The 24,046-nt window shown below is 32.8% G+C and overlaps 1 protein-coding gene across 4 annotated transcripts in view; it reads left to right on the top strand.

Moving 5' to 3' along the window:
• LOC126743982 (prominin-like protein) overlaps positions 1-24,046 on the top strand; it is a 126,093-nt gene that overhangs the window by 51,826 nt on the left and 50,221 nt on the right. For all 4 annotated transcript variants that reach the window (XM_050451291.1, XM_050451298.1, XM_050451306.1 and 1 more), the window contains 6 exons: positions 3,478-3,642; positions 3,725-3,840; positions 5,355-5,520; positions 6,072-6,351; positions 12,276-12,693; positions 23,449-23,646. In XM_050451291.1, the coding sequence (XP_050307248.1) occupies positions 3,478-3,642; positions 3,725-3,840; positions 5,355-5,520; positions 6,072-6,351; positions 12,276-12,693; positions 23,449-23,646 (1,343 nt within the window). The remainder of the gene's footprint in view (positions 1-3,477; positions 3,643-3,724; positions 3,841-5,354; positions 5,521-6,071; positions 6,352-12,275; positions 12,694-23,448; positions 23,647-24,046) is intronic.

The following is a 24,046-nucleotide window of genomic DNA, read 5'->3' on the forward strand; positions in this document are numbered from 1 at the left end:
CTCTTGCGGCCACCTCTTTTAAGGTTTGTCACTCTTCCACGGAGCTGATAATTTTTTATTGTTCTGGAAACCATTTGTTTACTGACGTTGAATTGCTCTTTTATTAATATTTGTAAGCGACCTGAGTTATAGGCTTCTATAATTTTTTCTTTTAGGTCTATGGAATAATGTTTACCACGAGGCATTGCTAATGATATTCTCAAACTAATAAACAGAAATTAAACTAATCGCGACTTCAGCGAAACTAAATACAAAATGAGTCTCTTTAATTTTGTCGCAGTAATTTTTTATCAATGTTAAAAACATTCTTTAAATAAATGTAAACATGAGCTACAAAAATGAATTGTTGATAATAGAATTCTTGTCAACTCCGGTATACACTGCTTAACAAATATTAATATCATTTCAAGTACAAAAAATTGGAGTTGGCAAATAGAGAAGTCTCTCTAATTTTGTCCGATACTGTATGTATCCTTGGAAGATGAATACATCTCATCAAAGCATTCATTCCGAAAAATTTCTTTATTTCTTGAGAGGTAAATTTGTTTTCTTTTGCATTTTGTTGCAAGAAATACTGGGAAGTGAAATTTGAGTGATGATGAGTTTTTACGATGGATGGAGTATAGTCCTCTTTTACAGGAACATCCTTGCTTTTAAAGTTTCCATGCTTCCACTGGAGAGTCTGGAAATGTATGATTTTGGGTAAATCATCTTCTGAATCTGAAGAGCTAACAGCTTCATTTGGTGCTACAATTGGGATCTTTTCGTGAATTTCAAACTCATCTTCTTCATCCTCGGACTCTAAATCCGACCCAACTTCGTCTAGAAGTTGGAACAATGCCTCCTCGTCATCCCTTAGATGGTCCAAATCAATTTCTTCCTGTAACACAGAATTAATTGTATCCAACTTAATTAAAACCAAACCACGTTAACTCCCGTGGCTCACAATTGTGATATGCATAACAAAACCATTCTTGGAATCAACAATTTTAAAGATATTTTCAATCTCTAAAAACAATACACTTAATTGAAGTTTATTATGCCTATTTAATATTAAGCACTTCTTTTTTCCCCAAAATTCTATAAATAAATAATAACTTACCTGCTTGAGCCATTGTTGAAAATAATCTGAAACTTTTCAGGTTATGACAAGAATGCACTCCTGGCAAAATAAACGATTTGCGCATGCACACATAAAAGGCACTATTCACAATTATGTCGCACAATTCTCTACCCAGATTAAACATTTTTTGATCCTTATAACACTAGTAAATATGGAAGTCACAATTGTGACATCGGGTAGCGTAAGGGTTAATGTATTGCATCATAAGCTTTCTTTCTATTTTAAAAGGCCTTTAAAACTTACGTACCTAAATAGTGACCTTAACCACCTATTCAATTCTAATTTTTGTGTTTTTCCCCGAAAAATCATAAATTAATCAAATAGATATCATGTACAGGGTGACCATTGGGATCTCGGAAACCATAAGAGTTACAGGGTCGGTTAAATGGAGGCAAAGTTGCGCAATTTGGAGCACAGAATAAACGATCTTACAGAAGCGAAGGCTTGCGTCGGCTCCTTTGATATCCGTGAACCAGTTTTTTATAAGCCCAACTGACAGATGCACCCGGCACAAATACACTGAGATATCTCGTAAAGTTGTAGTAAATGCATACACCGAACGAAGTGCGTTTATTTTTAAAATCATAATGGTAATATTCATATAATACGGGAGCAAACTACAAAATTTAGTTACATTTCAAATAGGATTTTTTTTGTTAAGGCTTATATTGGTCCTTGCTTTTTAGAATAATTATAATAATTATTATTTTTATAAAAACTGTTATTTGACAGTTTTGATACACGATAGAGGTGTAGGTTAGTATACTTTTAATTTGTTTTGGAATTGAATTTTTGTGTTAGTTGTTTTATGATAATGGTAAATAATATTTGCGTTTAGTAAGGCACTAACTGAGAAAAAGTCTGCTACTTGTGTGATGTTAATGTTTAAAACACAACACATTTAAGAGTAGGTATCATCGGCTTTTATATATTTATATATAAAAAGATATATGTATGTATTATTATATACATATGTAGGTACCACACATACGTCCATATTTTATAAAGGTATTATACGTGGTATAGTCGCCGTCCATTATGATAGTCTGGAACAAAATATAAGATTTTTAAGGGTTTTACTACTACTATATTATGCACTTGCATGGATAAACCAGTCCATAAAAAGACAGATGATTGAAAATTAAAGTCATTATTCTTTATCACATAAAAATACTCTATACCTAAATCAACCTTAATATTTTTATCTATGTACAATGTTATGTACCTGCACGTATGTACATATGGTTTAGGTATATACATATATGTTTATTAAATTAAATAATGTTTATTCTGTATTTATTTGCATGGCACGACAAATTAATTAGGGAATATTCTGAACTTTTCAAAGCTTTTAAACAACCATAATAATAATGAATAATACATAATAATGTAACTTTTCTATACCTACTTTCTTTTATTATTGTTATTGCTCACCTTCTAATATCCCTAGGAAACGAAAATAAACTTTTTCCAGCGACGCTTTTGGCAAAACAACCCCTATACAAACAAAAAGTTGGCATTTTAGTGTTTTTTTTTAAGTTTTTAGCACAACACAAATGAAAGAAAAAACAAAGTCACAGAGCACAGAGTTAAACTCCAAAACAAGGTAATGTGTAATACCTACTTAACAAAAATAAAATAAAAAACGGCAAATTACAAAATATCGCAAATATATACACTAACGCTCGTACTAATACACTAATTATGACCCGATACCCCACGTGGGCGACGACAGATGTACCCGTTAGAATGGGGGTAAATGGGAGGAGCCTGAACGAAAAACCAGTTCGGTAAAAAGGGCTAGCCTTCGCTTCTGTGAGATCGTTTATTCTGTGATTTGGAGCTTAATAAAATGACGTTCAAAAAATTTTAAAATTCCGGTTACTACTCCAGAGTTATCCGAAAAAAATCGAAAATTGTCAAAATCGTTTTTACCTTCTACCGACTTTATTTAAAGAGATATCGAAAAACTAAAAACAGTTTTTCATTGTCACTTTTTATGTCCAACAAACATGACGCAAAAAAAAAAATAATCCGACGTTTCGTTTTTTTTTTTCGATCATCATCAACTTTATTTTTTCTTATGGGCGCCATATTGGATTTTCTCATTTTTAAAAAGTATTTTTAATTGCCTTTAAAATGAGGTATCTCACTTGCATGCCCGATTACTCCTTCTAAGTACTTCCCATAAGAACTCCATGAGGGCAAGAGAGAAGATATATCAATGGGATTTCCAAATAAATTGATTTTATATAAACTGAAGTTATAAAATCCTTTGTATTTGATACTGTGGTTTTTTTTTAAAACAATTTAATGAAAATGTATCCTTTTCAATGAAATGTATTTGTTTTCAGACAGTTCAACAATTGCAGTAGAACAACTAATAGGATTCGCAAATGCCACAAACATATCAGAGATTCAGACATTTTCACAAAATCTTCAAAATATTAAAGTTATGCTCTTTTCTCTCAAGAATAATACAAACCAGATAAGAGTTTATGCTTCACAACTCAATGATGGTAAGTAACTATTGCGTAAGGAAAATGATTTGTCATATATAAATTCGTAGAATCTTAGGTTATGATTTATTTATTTTTTTAGCTGTTAGAAAAGTCAAGTGGGATCTGACCACTACTTTAACCCAATGCAGCTTCCGTTTTTGTGATGAATTTTCACAGGAAATTACAAAATTACAGACCAGTATAGATTTTAATAAGGTAAATATTCGTTGTTTTTTTATATTTAATCATGTTAAGTCCGTATACCCTCTAATTGTATTATTACCTTTTTTACATGCAGTACCTTGATAGATACTTTCCTAGGGTAAGTGGTGTTAGTCAAGATTCCTGTTCTAATGATGCCAAAATAATTTTCTTAATTCACTGAATATTTTTTTAATGTGTTGAATTTTGTGAGGGCTAAAAAATTTATTTCTTAAGATTTTATTTTATTATTGAAGTACAGTTTGGAATAATCACGCAAGATTTAAATAGAGTAAAAATGAATATCTCTAGTAGTCCTGAGTGATCGTGTTCTCGTAGTGAAGTGTGTAAATAAATTAGTTGATTATTTTCGGTTAAAACAATTAAAAAATTGTCTACTTCACACCTAACGAACGGGAAAAACGCCACAATATTAAGACAAAAAAACTTACTATAAGTGTAACAATAAGTAAGTATCCCAAATCCAAGAAGAAAAATTCATTGGCGTAAGACGCTATCCAAGCCAGTTATTGCGTCATTCGTTGAGAGTTGCTAGCGGTTGTAAAAGCGATGGTGCACATCTACAAGGACCTCCGTGGGAGGAAGTTCTTGTTGTAAACGGACCATGCAGCTTTAAAATCGCTCCTTTAGTCTGAAAATCTAAAGTGACAAGATGGATAAAGAGGCTACAGGAGTTTAATTTTAACAGTAAACATCGGGCAGGGAGACTCAATGGACATGGAGATGATCTATTAAAAAGAGTCTGTCCAAAGTACTGTCGTCGATAATCCTTGGTAACATGGGGATCTTCTAAGAGACCAAAAGGAAGTTCTTGATATACAGATAGTCCTAACCTGGATAATGAGATAAAGGGAAGAAGCCAACTTGGGAAGAAGTTTCCGAGTATTTTTTCAATTTCAAGACATATTGGGGACAATGCAACTCGTAATTTTGGATTTAAAATAATCGAAAATAGTGTTTGCACTTAATAAACGGGAAATACGGTATAATATCAAGACAAAAAACATTCAATAATTACATTTTTGTATTTCTTTGCATATTTGGCATTTGGAGATGCGTTTGAATTAATGTCATACATATATTTCACGGAGTGATAGTACTCATCAAAATGCCGTCATTATATCCGTGTTCAATTTCTATAATAATGTGTGACATTTTCATGAATTGGCTACAATTTTATTTTTCAAAAGTTTTCTGAAGCCATCCCTTATAAATTTTGGTCATGAAATTTAATATGTTCTTTTGTTAAGCTTTTTTGTATCTTGCACTATTCTCATATATCTTACCGTTATTGTATTTATTTTCAATTTAATAAAATAATTTAAAACCAAACAATTGATAAATAAAACAAAATCATAAAATGTGAAAATGTCCGGCGCTCTTCAACAACACACAACGCCTCATGGACTGGTGACTTACTATAGTAGTATCTATAAGTTTTACGTAAAATATTTTACCAATGGAATCATTTAAATTATTTGATTTCCTAATTAAAATTTTATTATTAGGTCCCCGACGTAACTGATACAATAAACAGTTTTGATCAACTGGATATAGAGAGCATTCAGAAGGACGTAGAAGAGGGAAAAAAAAGTTTGGATCAATTAACCGAAAGTATTAACAAATCGGTGAGTGATGGATTAGATACTGCCCGGGAAAAAATTAACGAAGCTGGTAAGTTTTTTTTGAATATTATTTTCTCTTATAATATTTAACTCGTTTAAATATTTTTGTTATTATTAGCCAAGAAATGATTTAAGGGTACCTACGGAATAACCGAGGGAATAACAATAGGTCTAAATGGTAACCTTAATTTTTTTTTATCTCAAAAATTGTCATAATGGTAAATTTTCACACGTGCTCACACTATAAAATAATAAGATGAGGAAAATAAGGAATGCAATGGAAAAAAAATTTTTTACTCAGTTATAAACTCATAAACCCTTTTGCCTTCTATGATTCGTGGACTATCGTTTAGAAATTATGCCTTCTCTCTGCAACTTGTACAAGTAAAACTAACCAAATCGAATGTTTGCCGGTCAAAATGCAGCAAAGTGATCGGTCATCCAAGATTATTCTTAACTCAAAAAATAATGTTTGAATCGTGACACTCACTGTAATTAAACTTTTTAATATAATTTCCTGAAACTATGTTATTAGATATGTGTAGTCATTAACTGAATAAGTTTATACTTATCCATAAACTAATTTATTAAATATTTTAGGAGAAACAATCGACTACAACCTTAAAACCGTCACCGACCAAATATCTGCTGTGAAAGATAGCATCAATATAAATTTCTCCCCAATAATTGACAATACGAATTATTATACCACCGAATACGGAAAGTATATTTACTATGCCGGTTTGACGGTGTGCTGCATTTTGCTGTTAGTGACCGTGTGCATCGTTTTGGGGCTGATTTGTGGCATTTGCGGCAAGAGGCCGGATGGGTACAGCGATAATTGTTGCAACAAAGGAGCTGGAAGTAGATTTTTAATATGGTAAGTAATATTGCGTTCTTTTTCATAGGTATTAATATTTTTTTGGCGACATATTTTGTTCATATCTCTGACATTTTTAATATACCTACAAATAACTTTTATTTATTTATTTATTTAATCAATACACGGGATCAATCCCATTACCGGAAAAAGGAGGCCAATCCGCCGGCCACATATAGGGTGGACCTAAATAATGCGACTTTCGTTATGTCATTTTTTAAATGGGCGCTCGGTATTCAATATCAATATATGATATGCGAATATCATATTTGCCTAAGTCTGTGTATTAGTAATTCCATTATAATAGGTATAATAATTAATAAGTTACATATAATTCTATTTAACCCGTTTTTTCCTAAGTTTAAATAAATTAAAATTACCTGTTATGCTCGAGTTGCATGAGTATGCAAAACTTTTGAAAATTGTATTTTTAGAAAAAAATCAAATTAACTAATTATATTTTTCTGTGAAAATTTGTTTTTTTGTTTCTAAATATTTTTTTAAAATTTTTTTAAATTGATGTTCCATTTTTGGAACACTGGGAACACATGGGTGCATTAAAACCAACTTTAATTTTTATGAACAAAAGTCAAGTTTAATTTAAAAAATTAATAAATAAAAAAAATTTAAAAATAAAATAATTATTAAGTGGACACATGATAATTTGATTATGGTTCCGAGCCTCTAACGGCTTTGATGTTTTAGGGCGTCCTCCAGTTGACATAGGCCTTCCATATTTTCTTAAATTTACCTGCACCACCTTTCCTCGAAACTTTAACAAATCCACTTTTTCGCGTTTGGTTGAAGTCTGTAATACTGCCAGGCGTTATGTATGCACGAGTTCAGGCAAAATGCGAAAAGGCTCCACCACCATTTTTTGGAACGAACTTCAATTCTATAGTTATGTATATTTTGATCCATTCGGTCCACTCCACCCATATATTTATTGTATTGCCCGACTACAAAAGGCTGAGGAACCAGACATTTTTTTTTCTCACTGGAAATCCACCGACTAACTTGACCAACAGGATTCACCGGATCGCAACTACTTACAATTAGAACAGGACGGTTATCATTCCATGAGGTATTTGTTATTTGAGAATTAGCGTCTGTATAATAATCAAAGCTGTCTCTTGTACCCTTTTTTTTGCATTTTATTGCTCAAAGGACAATTCTCTAATCTATTCCCGTTGATTGTACCTGTATATCCTACTCCGATCTTCTGGAGCGAATTGACTCATTTTAGGGAGGAAAATCTCTAGAAGGATCTATCGCCATAAATTTTAAATGGGATCCTCCCAATCCTAGGTCCATGAGGCGCTACATGGCTTTTGCTTGTTTACCTTGATAGGGATTAAATTGTATTAGGTACCGAGATTTTTCACACAAGGACCATATTTTATAGCCGTACCTAATAGGTTTATCTTTTATATACTGCTTCGCTCCATGCCTTCCTGGTACCATACTTTCATCAATAGACAGTTTTTCGTTAAGCAGAGCATAAGACAAAAATCGGTCATTCAACATGTTGAAAAGTGGTTGCAACTTCGCAAATTTATTGTCTTGTTCTAAATCATTATTATCAGCACAATGCGCAAATTTTTTTAACAATTCAAACCGATTTCTTTGCATTGCGTTGGCTACTAATGGATTGTATGTATCAGTATCCGCCTCCCAAAGCATACGCCATCTTGGAACTTGTAAATGCCCGGATAAATATAAAATACTAATAAAGTATTTTAGTTCTTCTGCATCAGTACTAAAATTATGACTGCCTTTTTGTCTAGCATACAAATTAAACATTTCTACTAAATAATTACATATTTCAATATCAAAAAATGATTCAAAGCACGCAACAGCATCTGGAAATATGTCGACGTTTGCGCCAGGCTCTTTCGGAGTTGCGAAGATTTCCTCAATATTTTTATCCTGATCATTATCTCCAATATGTTCTTTATTTTAGCACAAGCTTCTGACTGCATTTGACGACCACTAAGGTGATTTACATTAGCTGAAGGAACTTCATCATCATCAGAATCCTCTTCAGAATCCCTTCCATCGTTTGGAGGTGTGATAAAAATATCTGCAGCTCAAAACTGCTCATCTTCAGCTAAATCAATTAGTTCTTGGGTCGTGTAATACCTATAATAAAAATAAAAAATTATGTTCCCGCTTGTTCCCAGTGTTCCAATATAGGAACAACCTAAAATGATCAAATCATTAAGTAACTTTTAATAATATTCGTATTGGGTATATAAAATATCTTGAATTATATCACTTACAATAAATTCTTTGTAGCAGAGCAATTTAATTATCAAAACTATAAAAATTATATTTACTTTTTTAACGCCATATTGTGAACTTAAAAAAAAATCAGTAATTAGCACACTAAATGCGAAAAATTTGCAAAAACGCACATCAAACCTTTTCCTATGCTAGCCAGAACGACACTAACACGACTAGTGTTGGGTTGCTATTTAGCAGTCTGCTATTTTTTCACTGCCTTTGGTTCAGTAGCAACTGCTATCTGCTATGAGTTTAAGAATCGCTGCTATTAATTTTATTATGACAGAATTTACTCTCCATAAACTCCAAATACTACAAGAATTTGGTGACGACGACCCAGACAAAAGAATCTAGTTTTGTAAAATAATAACATATTTAGGTACGGCAGAACCTCGACTAGTACCTTTGTGATGAGTGTAACTTTTATTTAAATGCGCATGTTAATAAGCAAAACTCGTTACTGGAATGACGAGAACCCACACAGATAGATTTAGAGAAAGGCATACCCAGTATCCCCAGAAATTTAATGTCTGGTATATTGCGAGATGATATCATCGCTGAAATGCTACAGAGGTCTATGAAACCACTAATAGTCCGAAAATTAGAAAATTAGAGAGACACACGGAAAACTACCTTTAGAAGAACGTTTACTAGGTACAATTCCAACAGGATAATTCCTGTTAGGCAATGATTGGATGATCATTATGTAAACTAGTGAATTTAATAAAGAGGCCTTATTGAATAGCCACATAAATCACCGGATCTAACACCTCTTGGTTTTTTTTGTCGGGTCACCTAAAAACTGTGGTTTTTAAAACGCAACCTGAGTCACTAACGCAACTCCAGCATAGAAGAGTTCAAGAATACCGTGCTATATTCACAGAAACATTTATAAATGTACTTGAAGAATTTAAAAGTAGGCTTTATTATTGTCTTCGAAATAACGGAAATCATTTTTTATCATTTAATTAAATAATAATAAAAATTTTAAAATAGTGTTTAACAAAGAATCATTTCCTGCAATGTAGCCTTCTCTAGTATCATTGGAAGGCATTTTTCAGGAATTTTAACATAATGTATCACTCAATCCTCTTCCTATATAAGATATTAGGAACGTATCTCACTCAGTCCAAGTGGTTGCAGATAAGAATAAAATAATATGCTTGTTTTTGTTCCCCCTTCGTTCTATAGAAACTCTTTTCAGCGTTTTTTGATTAAGTTTTTCGTTCCTAGTATACGCCATTTCAAGTTTTTAAATTGTCACCCGGTATATCAAATGGAAGTGCTTCTACCATTTCCGATATGAGAAGACCCTTCGGGTTTCCTACCTACACCCCCAATTTGGGCGTTTAGGTCGCCTCCTACCGACATGGGTTTGTCAGGGGAAAAGAAATTTACCATCTGGACTCGAGTTACTTCTTTGGTAGGTCTTGAGTAAACGGAACCTAAAAGAATAGGGCTATCTGCTATGAGTTTAAGAATCGCTGCTATTAAAATAGCAACTGAATTTTTTTACGCAGGCACCTCGCCAGCTGATTGTCTGGTGTCTTGTTGGTTGCAGCGGCACAGCGGGCACTAATATTTGAGGCTATGAGTGCAATATCGGACTAACCCACAAAAATTCAAAATCGGCTTTATTGTAGAATATTATCCGTCAACTTGAAATCTATTTACTGCACAGTGGACCAAACGACCTATTCCTTTTCGTTACGAGATAGAGGCAGCACTAAGAAGTTGAGAAGGAACTTCACCAAAGGAAGGCTCAATGCGCTAGAGACACCCTAAGAAAAGACACTGAACTGCCAAAAAGTTGAAACGCAGCAGTCATATTATGTTTTGATCTAATAAAGACTTTTCCTACACCTGTACTTACCACAGGCATTTGGTTATGGACTTACTGCTTTAATATACATGAAATGGCAACCAATAATTCGTTCATGTTTGTATGGGATGAAAGTATTACTTCCAGGGAGCTGCAAGAGGTGGGATCTTGTTATATTACATAAAAAACTTTGTTACATCGAAGGGACTTATTATGTATTCTGACCAATGTGGTGGTCAGAATCGTAATATAAAAATGTCATTGATATGTAACTATATTACTGCATCTCCATTATTTATGTCATTCCTATTTACCATGCGACCAAGATTTCGGAATCTTAGAAAAAGAAAAGGAATTCCATCCACATATCTTTATACCTTAAGACTGGGATACAGTCATAAGACATGCTGAAAGTAACATAATAAACAGAAAAGGCTCAAAATCCAATGGTTAAGGTTTAGAAAAGATTTTCCCAATACTATTCAGTATAAGTACTCAAATAATGAAGAGGTTTATTTTAACACAGTAGATTTTAATAAAAGGAAATCTGTTTCCAAGGAAATTAAGGATCTGCCCCTTTTATACCCAAATAGTAATGCCATTAATGACGCTAAAAAGAAAGATCTCCTTGAGTTAATGAAATTCATCCCTCCTATATACCGAAATTTTTATAAAAATCTGAGGTCATCCGCTCAAGCAACTGGAGGTGAAGTAATTGGCCCAATTGAGGACGAAGAAACTTTACCTATTTAATAAAAAAATAAAGTTTCTATTTTTTTAATTTATTCCCGTGACAATACGAGTAATAAAGTTTTTGACGTAAAACTTATTATAGCTTAAGTTATAGTAACCCATTAAAAATCCCAATCTATTTTAAATGCAGAGTGGACTAACCCACATAGAAAAATCGAATATTAGCCATATCCAAAAATTTAAAACAAATTCCGCAAATTTAAGTAACATTCAATTAATTCGAACTACAAAAATGTCCTTTTAAAAGGGTTTTGTACACTTACATTTTCGTATTTTTTTAAGCCTGTTTTTTAGCACTTAATAATATTGGGGTTAGTCCAAGTAGTAAATTTACAGCTAGGACTAGCTGTAAATCTGTTTACCTATCGAATAAAACTCAAATAGCACCTGCCATTAAATAGCAGCTATTTTCGACTGCTATTTTTGATTCGCATTAGCAAAAGCATTTGCTATACGAAAATAGCAGGTTTGTCCCAACACTAAACACGACCGCGCGACGGAAAGATAGTTAAGAGCACGCTTCTCAGAAAAGAGAGGGGGACAACGTGGTCGTTCCGATTTTGGACATTTCCAATCTCGGAACTCTGGAAAAAAAACGGGTTATATAATATAATATAATATATTATATTTATTACTATATTTTTTATGAACATTCGTTAAATTGCTATTTAGTGAACAAAAAATATCAGAATGCGTACTTTTTCAAAATAAGAGTGCCGGCATAATAATGTATATTATGCTAGAGAAGCAACTTTCAACTACACTACTAAAGTTAATAAATTAATGTTCATCACCCAAAATGTTTATAAAAATTTAACTAACCCTTCGTGCACATTTGAAGCGACATTTTTTGAGAGTTACCAAATATTCATTCAGCGATTATAAATATTCCACATAGCGGTTATACGTAAACTTTACCAAACATCAAGAATCAATTTTAAATAACTTGGTTCAACTTTTTATGGCTTCACTTTGAATTAATGCCTTGATGAAAGTTTTTCCTATATTTACTTTTTAAATGTATTTTTTGCTATAATATTGATATTTCAATTTTATTTTTCAGCGCCGTGGGAATAATGTTTCTTTTCGGCTGTATAATATCAACAGTGACCCTAGTGACTCTCGTTACGGGAGTGATAACGGAGAAAGCAGTGTGTGTTTCTCTACGAGATCCAGATCCAGATAAATATACTGTAGTGAAACTGCTGGATGACACTATGAAAAATCAAAGCCAATTAAAAATAACTTTTAGCGGGCTCATTAACGATTGTTTCCAAAATAAGAGTGTATATAACACTTTTCAACTGAAAAATGTATTTGATCTAGCAAAGATCAAGGAAGGACTAAATATTGAGGAGCAATTGAATAAGCTGAATTTTACCGTTGAAATTCCTAAAAATTTTACGCTCGTGTCAAATGATACTTTCGATAAGTTGAGAGTGTTTAGTCCGGACATACAAGTAGACAAGTTTAGGGATGAGGTAGGTTTCTTGTCTATTTAGTTTTTATTTTTTTTATTTATGAACTTTAGTAAAAATTAATGTTAATACTTACCAATTGATTTATAAGTATATATACAGTGTGTCCCACTTAAGGGTTAGCCACCCCTCTAAAATTTTTGTTTCTTGACCAATTTTCAAAAACTTTTTTTTGTTGGATAGATGGTCAAAAATGGCACTTATGAGCCAAGTTCGACATTTAGAAAAAGCAGGTCATGGCCTACTGTATTCAAGTTTGAAGTGCAAAAAATCGAGAAGTAGTATTAGCGATATTTATTTTTGAAAAATGATAGTGGATTATTGTTCAGGACCACTTAAAACATAAGTGTACCAAATTTGGTTATGATAGTATACAGGGTGTTGAAATAAATTAGAGTCAAATTTTTAAAAGGCGCAATAACATTCTTAATCAAATACGAATATTTTTAAAATTTTTGGCTAATTGGCATGCATCTTGAGAACACAAAGGTTGGAAATATCCTTCAATAAACAACAATCCATCATATTATCATACTATTTTGGGCTCAATTTGTTTGTTTTTTTATGAGTTTATTTGTTAAATTCCAAAGATATGATTGTGTCTGGTTAAAAATTATTTTGTGGGAATTTTACCCAAGTATGCTATTAAAAAAAATGTTCCTGACAGTTTGTCAAAGTTTTCATGCATTTAGTTCATTTTGACTGCTTGTCGAACAATTATGGGTGATTATAATTTAAACGAAAGAGTTGAAGTAGTACGGCTAGTTGGCGATGGAGTTAGAACATTTCGTGAAGCTGCGGCGGAATTTGATAGGAGACATCCTGGTAAAAACATCCACCATTCAACAATAGCCAGAATAAACTACGGGTTTGATCAGTCTGGTTCAGTAGGCGGAGTACGTTCTCATTTACATCGTAATCGAGAAAATAATAATAACCAAATAATTCTTGAATACTTTAATGCTAATCCGCAATCTAGCATTAGAGTTGCTAGTGTCACCATAAATATTTCCAAAAATTGCATATGGAGGTGTTTAAAGAAAAATAACAAGAATCCTTTCAAGCCTATATTCCTTCACATTTTGGAACACGGGGATGAAGAACGCAGGATGGAATATTGTTTGTGGTTACAAGGCGAGTATTTGGCTTACCCTACATTTTAATAATAATAATAATAATAATAATAGACAGTTTATATTTCCTCATAAGATATTACATATTCTCACTCATAGATATAAATAAGTTTACAATATAAATACAAAGAAAAAAATCCATCAGTGTGTATTAATTCAGCATGTAACTGTAAAGAGGAAATAAAGGTCATGTTTCAGCTACCCTCAGATGAAGGAGCTGTTAGGACCTTGAATATTACACTTATAATTTAAAAAAAAAAGTGGCGAACCGCATTATAAACTGTACGAATAGCATGCATACCCTACATCCATAACTAACCTAAAAGAAAAGAAATCTAAATTATCCTAGCTTACTTATTATTTACTAATAGGAGGCAGAAAAGGAGGAACGAGGGGGACAGGTATATTGACTATATTTCTGTTGTATACATATAAAAATTTATATTTCCAAACGCGCAGATGTCAGTATTAACAAGAAATAACAAATTATTTCAATGCATTAAATATTATTTCGTTTAGATGAAAGAACCATTTTTATTGGTTTTTTAAAAGCCGATGTAGATTTAGAAAACTTCCGAATTTTGCATTTATTAATTTTGGACACAATTTTTTGACAAAAATTTTATACACCGATGAGGCAACATTTACTACAAACGGCATTGTGTCATCTCAAAATATTAGAATGTGGAGTAACGTAAATCCCCATTGGGTGATACAATGTAAAAGGCAGTATTCGCAGATAATTAACGTATGGTGCGGTATCTTGAACGAACGTATAATCGGGCCGTTTTTCTTTAATGAAAATCTAAATGGACTTTCTTCGATTCCTGGAAGGTGATTTTAGTGACGTAATCGATGATTTGCCGTTAGCCGAAACAAAAAAATTACACATACAATTTGACGGTGCGCCTATCCACAATGCAATGGTAGCGCGGAATTGGCTAAATCAGAATTATCCGAATCGATGGATAGGACGAAACAGTCCATTAATTCAGTGGCCAGCACGTTCCCCCGACCTTTCTCCCTTAAATTTTTTTCTTTGGGGAAGCCTTAAAAACAAAGTGTACAAATCAAGACCGCAAACTACATGATCTTTGTGAGCGCATTAGACAAGAGTGTAATGAAATAAGCAGGGTATAGTTAAGAAGGGTGATAGTAAACAACAGAAGACGCATAGAAAAATGTATAAGAATTGATGGAGGACATATTGAAGGAACTAATATTTAGTTTTGTGGCATCTTTGGCATTTTTAAATTTGATTGTTAGCAAAGATAAAATACTAGTAGTATTATCTTTGGTGTTAGGTAATTCCTTAAGGTAATTATTTTCAGTTTTTGCTGCTTAGCCTACATTACATTATTAAGTAACTAGTGAAGTGTGAATTGCAACCTAACAATGTTATAAAACTAAAAAAATTAAAAATGAAGTTGTATTATTGTGAAGCCCAAAATAGTATGATAATATGATCGATTGTTGTTTATTGAAGGATATTTCCAACCTTTGTGTTCTCAAGACGCATGTCAATTAGACAAAAATTTAAAAAATATTCGTATTTAATTAAGAATGGTATTGCGCCTTTTAAAAATTTGACTCCAATTTATTTCAACACCCTGTATACTATCATAACCAAATTTGGTACACTTATGTTTTAAGTGGTCCTGAACAATAATCCAGTACCATTTTTCAATAATAAATATCGCTAATACTACTTCTCGATTTTTCGCACTTCAAACTTGAATACAGTAGGCCATGACCTGCTTTCTCTAAATGTCGAACTTGGCTCATAAGTGCCATTTTTGACCATATATCCAACAAAAAAAGTTTTTGAAAATTGGTCAAAAAACAAAAATTTTAGAGGGGTGGCTAACCCTTAAGTGGGACACACTGTAGATAGGTTTCTTTTTAATCTTCTATTTTGCCATTAATTTGTTGTAGGGTTAAAGTAGCTTGGGACGTATTGCTATTTTATTTTTTTTAGCACAAAGCTTATTGTTTTAATTTATTAGGTAAGAAGTCAATGATACGTTAATTTCTTGCGAATGGAATAGTTGGATATGCTCTTAGATTTTACTTTGTGTTTAATGAGCATAAACGGCCTAAAAAGTTCTTAAGTGGTTATTAAAAATATTTGGGAATTACGTTCACTTTGGAAATGTGTGTAACTATACAGGGTGTTAGTTAAGGGTGTACACTATCTTTCTCTCAATTGTATCTTTCTCTCCCTTGATATCAGGAATTACGAAAAAAAGAAATTTAACCAAAATTAGTAAATTAAAATATGAGTTTGATACGTCATTAGAAATCTCAGTAAATTTTATATGAATTGGCGTAGAGCAACTTTTGTTATTTTTAATTTGTATAAAACAGTGAAAGTCAGACATCGGATTTATGTGAGGCTTTATTATCTAGTAATAATACGTATAGTAAACATAGAATTTAATTCTTTAATAAAAACCTTAAATATTTATGCGAATTATTACAAATTTGTATATGCTTTATTCTTGACAATAATAACTTCTGTCTGGACATCGAATTTTCATAGAAGGTAAAAGTTTGTAAATATAATCTTGATGTATAGAGTTCCACCGGTTTTGGGCTTCGTTATACAGTTCGGTCAAGTTTGATGGTTTTTTCTTATGAATGGCCCTGTGAATTTCATCTTACATGTTCTCTATCGGGTTAAGATCGGGACTCTGTGCTGGCCAGAGTATTACGTAAACGTTATTTTTAACACGCCAATCGATTTATTGATTTGGAGTTGTGTTTCGGGTGCTACTTGGGTGTTTACAGCAATCAGTAGGTTCAGACAATTGGGACCTAAGAGTTTATAGGTCATTTGGTTCTAAAAACATCCTTGAGAAATCTGTTGTGAATAAATTGGATAAATTGAGGTTCATCAAGTAAGTGAATGCAAACCAACTTTATTGTATTATGAAAATAAGGCTAAAATATTCTATTGATGGAGCTTCTGATAGAGCTGACAAAATAGGGGATGGTGTTTGTGTTCTGATAAGAATAGACAAACACCTTTATCCAAAAAAACCTTTGTACTTGTCGACTTTAATTACTTCCAGAACACATGGAGAACTGTGACACTGAAGAGGCAGGATAGATTTGCACAGGATTTTCTGGAAACTTATGAGGAAATAAATGCCTGAAATGGGTCAAGAATTCGCAATGATGGACCGTTATACAGACATACTGTTCATAAGTCAAAAAATTGAGCAGATGCAATTTTGAAAATTTGTACACATATTTGCTGGATAATTTGGTTGGACACCTGTTTTAGCATTTTTCTAAATTCGTACAAGATTTTGAGAAAAAAAAAATTTTTTGAAAAATTGATTTTTTTTTCTTAATATTCGACACAATAATCATAACTCAAAAAATTGAATAAATGGAATTTTGAAAATTTGTACACCTATTCTCTGGATAATTTGGTGAGACACCTGTTTCAGCGTTTTTCTAAATTCATACAAGATTTTGAGAAAAAAAATATTTTTTGAAAAATTTATTTTTTTCTCTTAATATTCGACACAATGATCATAACTCAAAAAATTGAATGGATGGAATTTTGAAAATTTTTACACATAGTCTCTGGATAATTTGGTGAGACACCTGTTTTAGCGTTTTTCCAAATTCGTACAAGATTTTGAGAAAAAAAATATTTTTTGAAAAATTGATTTTTTTCTCTTAATATTCGACACAATGATCATTACTCAAAAAATTAAATAGATAGAATTTTCAAAATTTGTACACCTATTCTCTGGATAATTTGGTGAGACACCTGTTTCAGCTTTTTTCTAAATTCGTATAAGATTTAGAGAAAAAAAATATTTTATGAAATGACCATAACTAAAGTGGTAATTAACATAAAGTGTGTTCGGCCATTACCATGCTGCAATGTCCATCTTACATCTAAAAGGTCCATTATCCTCTCTATTTTCACTAGTGGACCCATGCTAAACCCCGAAAACTCCTGCATATTTGGGGTTGAAACGTCCATTGATCGGTCGCCTCAGAAATTCCATCAGATTTTAAAAGTTTCAAAGGACTTTCATCGGAAAATATTAACTTCTCTATTTTTTCTAGATTTAAAGGGTCTTTAGCGAAATTTCTCCCATATAAACCAGCTTTTCTGAGTCTTCGTTTTATGGTACTTACAGACACAGACACTTCAGAAATTTCTTCTTTTATATAGGATTCACTTATAAAGGAGTCATTAGCGGAAATATTTTAATTTGTCTGTCAACGGCACTAGTATTTTTGCGTCTCCTACCACTCTTGGAACTGCTTCTAAGGTATTTCTTCTGTTAAAATTGCAAATGGCCCTTGATACTAATGATTTATTCAAATTTAACGGTTTTTAATCCTTGCCTAAACTTTTCTAAGATTTTTTATTTTATTTTTATAGATAAATGTATACCTCTTGACATTTTGTATCTGATATGAACTGTAACTGAACAGAAATGATCAAAATCTATATTTAAAATGGACCTCACAGCAAGAAATCTGTAAGATAAGAATGTTGTTTATAAAAAGTGTGGGTATTTATGCCAAGGAATATATTGCTGCTTTTAACTTTTACAAAATTTGATTCTTAATTTTGTCACTCTATATATGAATGATAGTCTATTATATTAGATTCTCAAAATCTTCTACCGCTATCTTCGTAAAATTGTTTATTTATATGCATATAACTCAGATCGCTTAGTAAGGCCATATGAGGCAAAAAATGCGTCTTGTCCGCACTTTTCGTTTTATTGTCTTTTTATTTACATGCACTCATTTATTAACAAAGCACCAGTATTATATATTATATTATGTATGCATGCATGCATGTATATTATATCATCTGCACAACACTGATCTGAAATATTGTTGCATTCTGTAGCAAAGCGCACGGCTTATTTTATTCATTCGGATTGTTTTGTTGCAAATCAGTAGGCACCATTAAACGAAACCCAACTGACTTATGCTTCTACTGTAATGGACTATTCGTATCTATTTTGATGAAACAATGTCTTTCCGGCAGCATGTTTACTGCCATTTTTCAAAAAAGCATGAAAATGTTAGGTTTTGTGGTAAGATTTTGCAACGATTTCTCCCCTGATGTAATAAAGTACTTAAATAAGTTTTGATGTAACAAAAAATGGAAACGATGTTTTCCGTACAAAAATATAATTTTATTAAAAAAAACAAAGTTGAAAAACAAAGCAAATGACTTAACTCTGCGGCGGTACAATCAATTCCGAAAACTATATTAAGCTTAATTTACAAATATATACCAAAACTGCTGCATATAACAATTTTAAGAGCGCGAGATAACGAGAACTGTGATCCGGCTTCGCTGATGGTCGCATGACGTAACACCTCCCTCCTGAGAAGATGGTCATGGGGTTGCTCGTGGTCTCCTTGTCAACTGAGTAGCTTCGCAGTTTCCATGTTGATGGGTGTCAATGAAAGTCAAAAAAAAGCTTTGCGTCAATGGGGCATTATTACTCAAAATAGCGAGTTGATGCTTTTATGAGCTTGATTGTATGAACTCACAATAACAAAAACTCGTTATTATTTTTTTTCTTTAAACTAAAATCAATATATTTATTATTAAAAGAAAAATATTAGTCATAATAGGGTTTAACATTATTAAAATGAAACTTATGAATTACATTATTATCAAGACAAATTTCTAATGTTTTATTGTTTTTATTAACACTAAGAAAATCTAATCCTAAAATACCATCAAAAGAAGAATTTATGTCACATATGTAGAATTTTTGAAGTTTTGAAAACATAGAAAAATGTATGCTTTGAGAAATTGTAGTGGGAAGTTCGTTTATTCCAAATATTTGGGAATTTTCAGGGGTTAGCTTATAAATTTTAAGAAAATCAAGTGGTTTTAAAATTTAAATTGCTGCGCCAGAGTCAATAAATAACTTTATATTTAAGGGTTTTACATGAATATAAAGTAGTGATTCATTATTTAATTGGAAAATTCGAGTTTTGTTATAGGGGATCTTTGTTTATCACACAACTTTCGGATAAAAAATCCCGATCGATTTCCAGTTCAATTTCGTCGTTGTGTTCAGTGTTTAAAGTTGAGTTAACAGAGATATGAGGTTTTAAATTATTATAGCACGTTTCAGCCTTATGTCCAAATTTATTACAAACTCTACATTTAGGAATTGTTAATTTTAGAGGCGTTCTTTGACCCGCTTGATATTCAGTATGAGGCCTTGTTGCTTTAAAAGTTGCATCATTTTGAACTGCGCGTTTGTTTGCTTGAAAAATTGTTGGTTTTGATAATCGATTATTAATTGCTTGAATTCGGTTTCAAAGATATTAAGGTTTGTGATAATGGATCTTTTAGACCGGTAATGCTTGTTAATAGTGCTGATTTATTATGAAAATTGGTTAAGCATTTCGTTTCAACATCATTAAGACTTATGTCATATTTTATAACCTTATGAATTCTGATTAATTGATTTTCGACTCGTTCTACGAAATTTATTGGTTGCTCATTAACATTTTGCTTAAAATGGCATAATTCAAAATTCAAGCAATGAATATCCAAAATTTCACCGTACTGCTCCAAGAGTGCAATTTTAATACTAACCCAAGAGTTAAATTCCCTTGACCCAACAAATTCTAAAGCTGGACCTTCCAAACAGCTTTTTACAAGAAAAGGAAAAATATCAATTTCATTTTGATCAAATTTTGACAAAACAAAATCAACTGAGTCAATGAAATTATGCAATTTGGAACGATTGCCGTCAAAACTATTAATTAAACGAATTGCTTTATCTGAATTTAAGGTAAAAGCAGTTTGAGAGTTTGAGGTTGATGTCTCGGTCATATTAAAAAGAAATAACAAATAAATATGCAAATAAAAAAAAATAATGAGAAAAAATTAGATAAAAATTAAACAACAGAATTAAAGGAAAATTAAAATCATACAATCAAACTCACCCTGCAATTCAGCTCTGGTGTCCTTTGAGAATAATTGCCGCCTCGCACGTCGTTTTCCTGAGGGTGGCCGTACACCTTCGGGATGCTGATACTTCTTCCAGATTTCTATGGTACACCAGCTAGGGGTGTTGTCTTCAAGAACGCTGCAAATTTCGATTAGGCTAGGGCTTCTTGTAGTGTCCCAAATTCAAGTGATCCACAGACTAAGGGTAGTTCGTAGCTTAACGTCAGCTTCAATGCACGCCAAATTCCGCAAGGCTATGGGTGCGTGTTGAAGGCGTAAAGTATCTTCAGCGCGAATGCAGAGCTAGAGTCGGTCTTTCTGTTCACATAAATTCTTCGGATTCCAGTTAATCGAATAAATTCAAAAGGGAACAGCCTTATGTTCTCCCCAGAATAATCCTACCGACTGCGCCAGTTTTGATGTAACAAAAAATGGAAACGATGTTTTCCGTACAAAAATATAATTTTATTAAAAAAAAACAAAGTTGAAAAACAAAGCAAATGACTTAACTCTGCGGCGGTACAATCAATTCTGAAAACTATATTAAGCTTAATTTACAAATATATACCAAAACTGCTGCATATAACAATTTTAAGAGCGCGAGATAACGATAACTGTGATCCGGCTTCGCTGATGGTCGCATGACGTAACAAATATGCCCTTAATCAGGTATAGAATGGAATATGCTTCTGTTATTTGTTCATTCAATTGCAATTTTCCTAAGTAAAGGGTTTTCCAATAAGGGCGGGTCGATGTTGAAATGGAATAAAACAAGCTGTATCTGAGATATTAACAAAATAATTTTTTTATTTGAAAGGCCAACTTATGCCATTATGTATGGAATATGACATCATTCAAATGTCCGCCGCGGCTTCTCACGGTGGCTTGGATTCGAGTGGTCCAATTTTCAATTACTCTGCTGCATAGATCCGGCTGAATTTGAGCGATGGCCTGGGTTATGTTGACTTTTAGGGCATCGGTGGATTGCGGCTTATTGGCATATACCTGGGACTTTAGAAAACCCCACAAGAAAAAGTCTAGCGGGGTCAAATCGCAAGACCTTGGTGGCCAATTTACGTCACCTCTCCGAGAGATAACCCTGTCCTCAAATCGTTGACGCAGAATATCCATCGTGTCGTTCGCTGTGTGGCACGTAGCGCCGTCCTGCTGGAACCACATGTCGTCTATGTCCATAATGTTCAATTCGGGCCAAAAGAAATTGGTTATCATTGATCGGTACCGCTCCCCGTTGACAGTGATGGCCTCACCGACATTGTTTTGAAAGAAGTACGGACCAATGACGCCGCCGGCCCAAAATCCGCACCAAACCGTAACTTTTTGTGGAAGCATTGCCACCTGGTGAATCTCGCATGGGTTGGTGTCATCCCATATACGGCAATTTTGTTTGTTAACGAAGCCATTCATCCAAAAATGTGCCTCGTCACTAAAGATGATTTTTCGGCCAAAATTAGGGTCAACTTCCAAACATTCTGAAGCCCAGTCAGCGAACAAACGGCGTTCTCTATGGTCATTAACTTTAAGCTCCTGGGTCATTTGGATCTTGTATGGGTGCAGGCCCAAGTCCCGACGCAAAATTCGCCAAGTTGAAGTCTGCGAAAGGCCAAGTTCTTGTGCACGGCGAGGCCTCGGGTTCTCCTGAACACTTTCACGGACAGCGGCGATGTTCTGAACTAATCTGGCGTTCCTTTGACGTATGGGAGTTGGTTGATTGTTTAGCGAACCAGTCATCTCAAATTTGGCCACCAAACGTTGAAGAGTTGACTTTGAAGGGCCACTGCGCCTACCGTATACTGGACGCAAGGCACGCAATGTTTGCACTAATGAACACTCGTTTTGATAATAAACTTTTATCATTTGGACGTGCTGCTCAATCGTGTAACTTGTCATGATGATTTGGCATCAGTAACTAAATAATAAACAACAGATTTGACACCAAACAACATGGCCGCCACAAACAGTCAACATCGGCCTTATTTGAAGCCTTATTTGAAAAACCCTTTAGTTGGTTGAGCATGTTCAGCACAAGTTTTTAAGATTTATGGCTTATGAATGTTGGTAAACCGTTTATGAACTATCGTAGGGCATATTATGCACAGGTTAAATTTATTTATTAATTTAGAGAGTCTGGAGAAAAGACGATTAGTTAGTGGTATATGTTATGTATATCTAATCATGTTCAACTATTGTCTCGAATTAATAGAGGGGTTTCTAAACAGATGTTTATATCACTCAGCTCTATTTTATAGGCATCATTATTCTACAGGTTATGAAATTCAGTCTCCCATAAATAGAAATTGTAGATTGTTAAGTATACTTAGTCAGGATTGTCACGTTTAAATTTTAACAGAACTTTTATATAAGTATTATTTCATACATGTATGTAAAGGACAAGGGAATAATAATAATAATATTTTTGAAAATTTAAATTAAAAGGTGCCGTTACGATTAAATCATTATTTAATTGATTTAATCATACATTAAGAAGATTTATTATTAGTGTAAAATATGCAAATATCCATTTTAACTGTATAAGCTCTTTTATGGACGTATCAACTCTAAATTACCTTCTTCTTAAAGTTATAGCAAATTAAACCCGATATCAATACATATTTAATTATAATTTAATTGCAGCTTGAAAACCAGACTTTCACCAACTACAATTTGGAGGCTCTAACAAACTCGCTAGAAAATATTATCAAGCAGCTACAACAAAAAAATGACCCAGGCTTATCAGATCTTATATCGGATCTTCTATTAAGTCGACTTCACTTAACCACTTACTCTAGTAAGCTAATTGTACCTATGAAGGCAGTATCACAAGATTTAATAGTAAGTATTTCTTTATTCTTTAATATGTACAGGGTGTCCCATTAAGAATGTTCCTCGGCTGTATCTCAGGCCCCAATAATCGTAGAGCGTTGAAAAAAAAAATTAGTATAAAAGTGGCCCAAGAAAAATAGCTGGAAAATATTTTGAAGTTCATTGGTCAACCGCTAGAGGGCGTTCTAGCTACTTAAAAACTTTAAAGTCTATTTTTTCCAAAAAACCTTTAATAACTTGCATCCTAAAATATTATCGAAATAATCTACAAAGTATTCCTGACAAAAATGTTTTGACAACCATTTCTGTCAAATGTCAAATAAAGTGGTGGGGAGGGTATCTATCTTAAATGAGAAAAATGGTAAGAAGTAGGCTTTGGCTGCACCGATTTTTTTAAAACAACTTTTAT

The sequence above is a fragment of the Anthonomus grandis genome, chromosome 1 (genome assembly GCF_022605725.1).
Source record: "Anthonomus grandis grandis chromosome 1, icAntGran1.3, whole genome shotgun sequence".
Taxonomy (NCBI): Eukaryota; Metazoa; Arthropoda; class Insecta; order Coleoptera; family Curculionidae; genus Anthonomus; species Anthonomus grandis.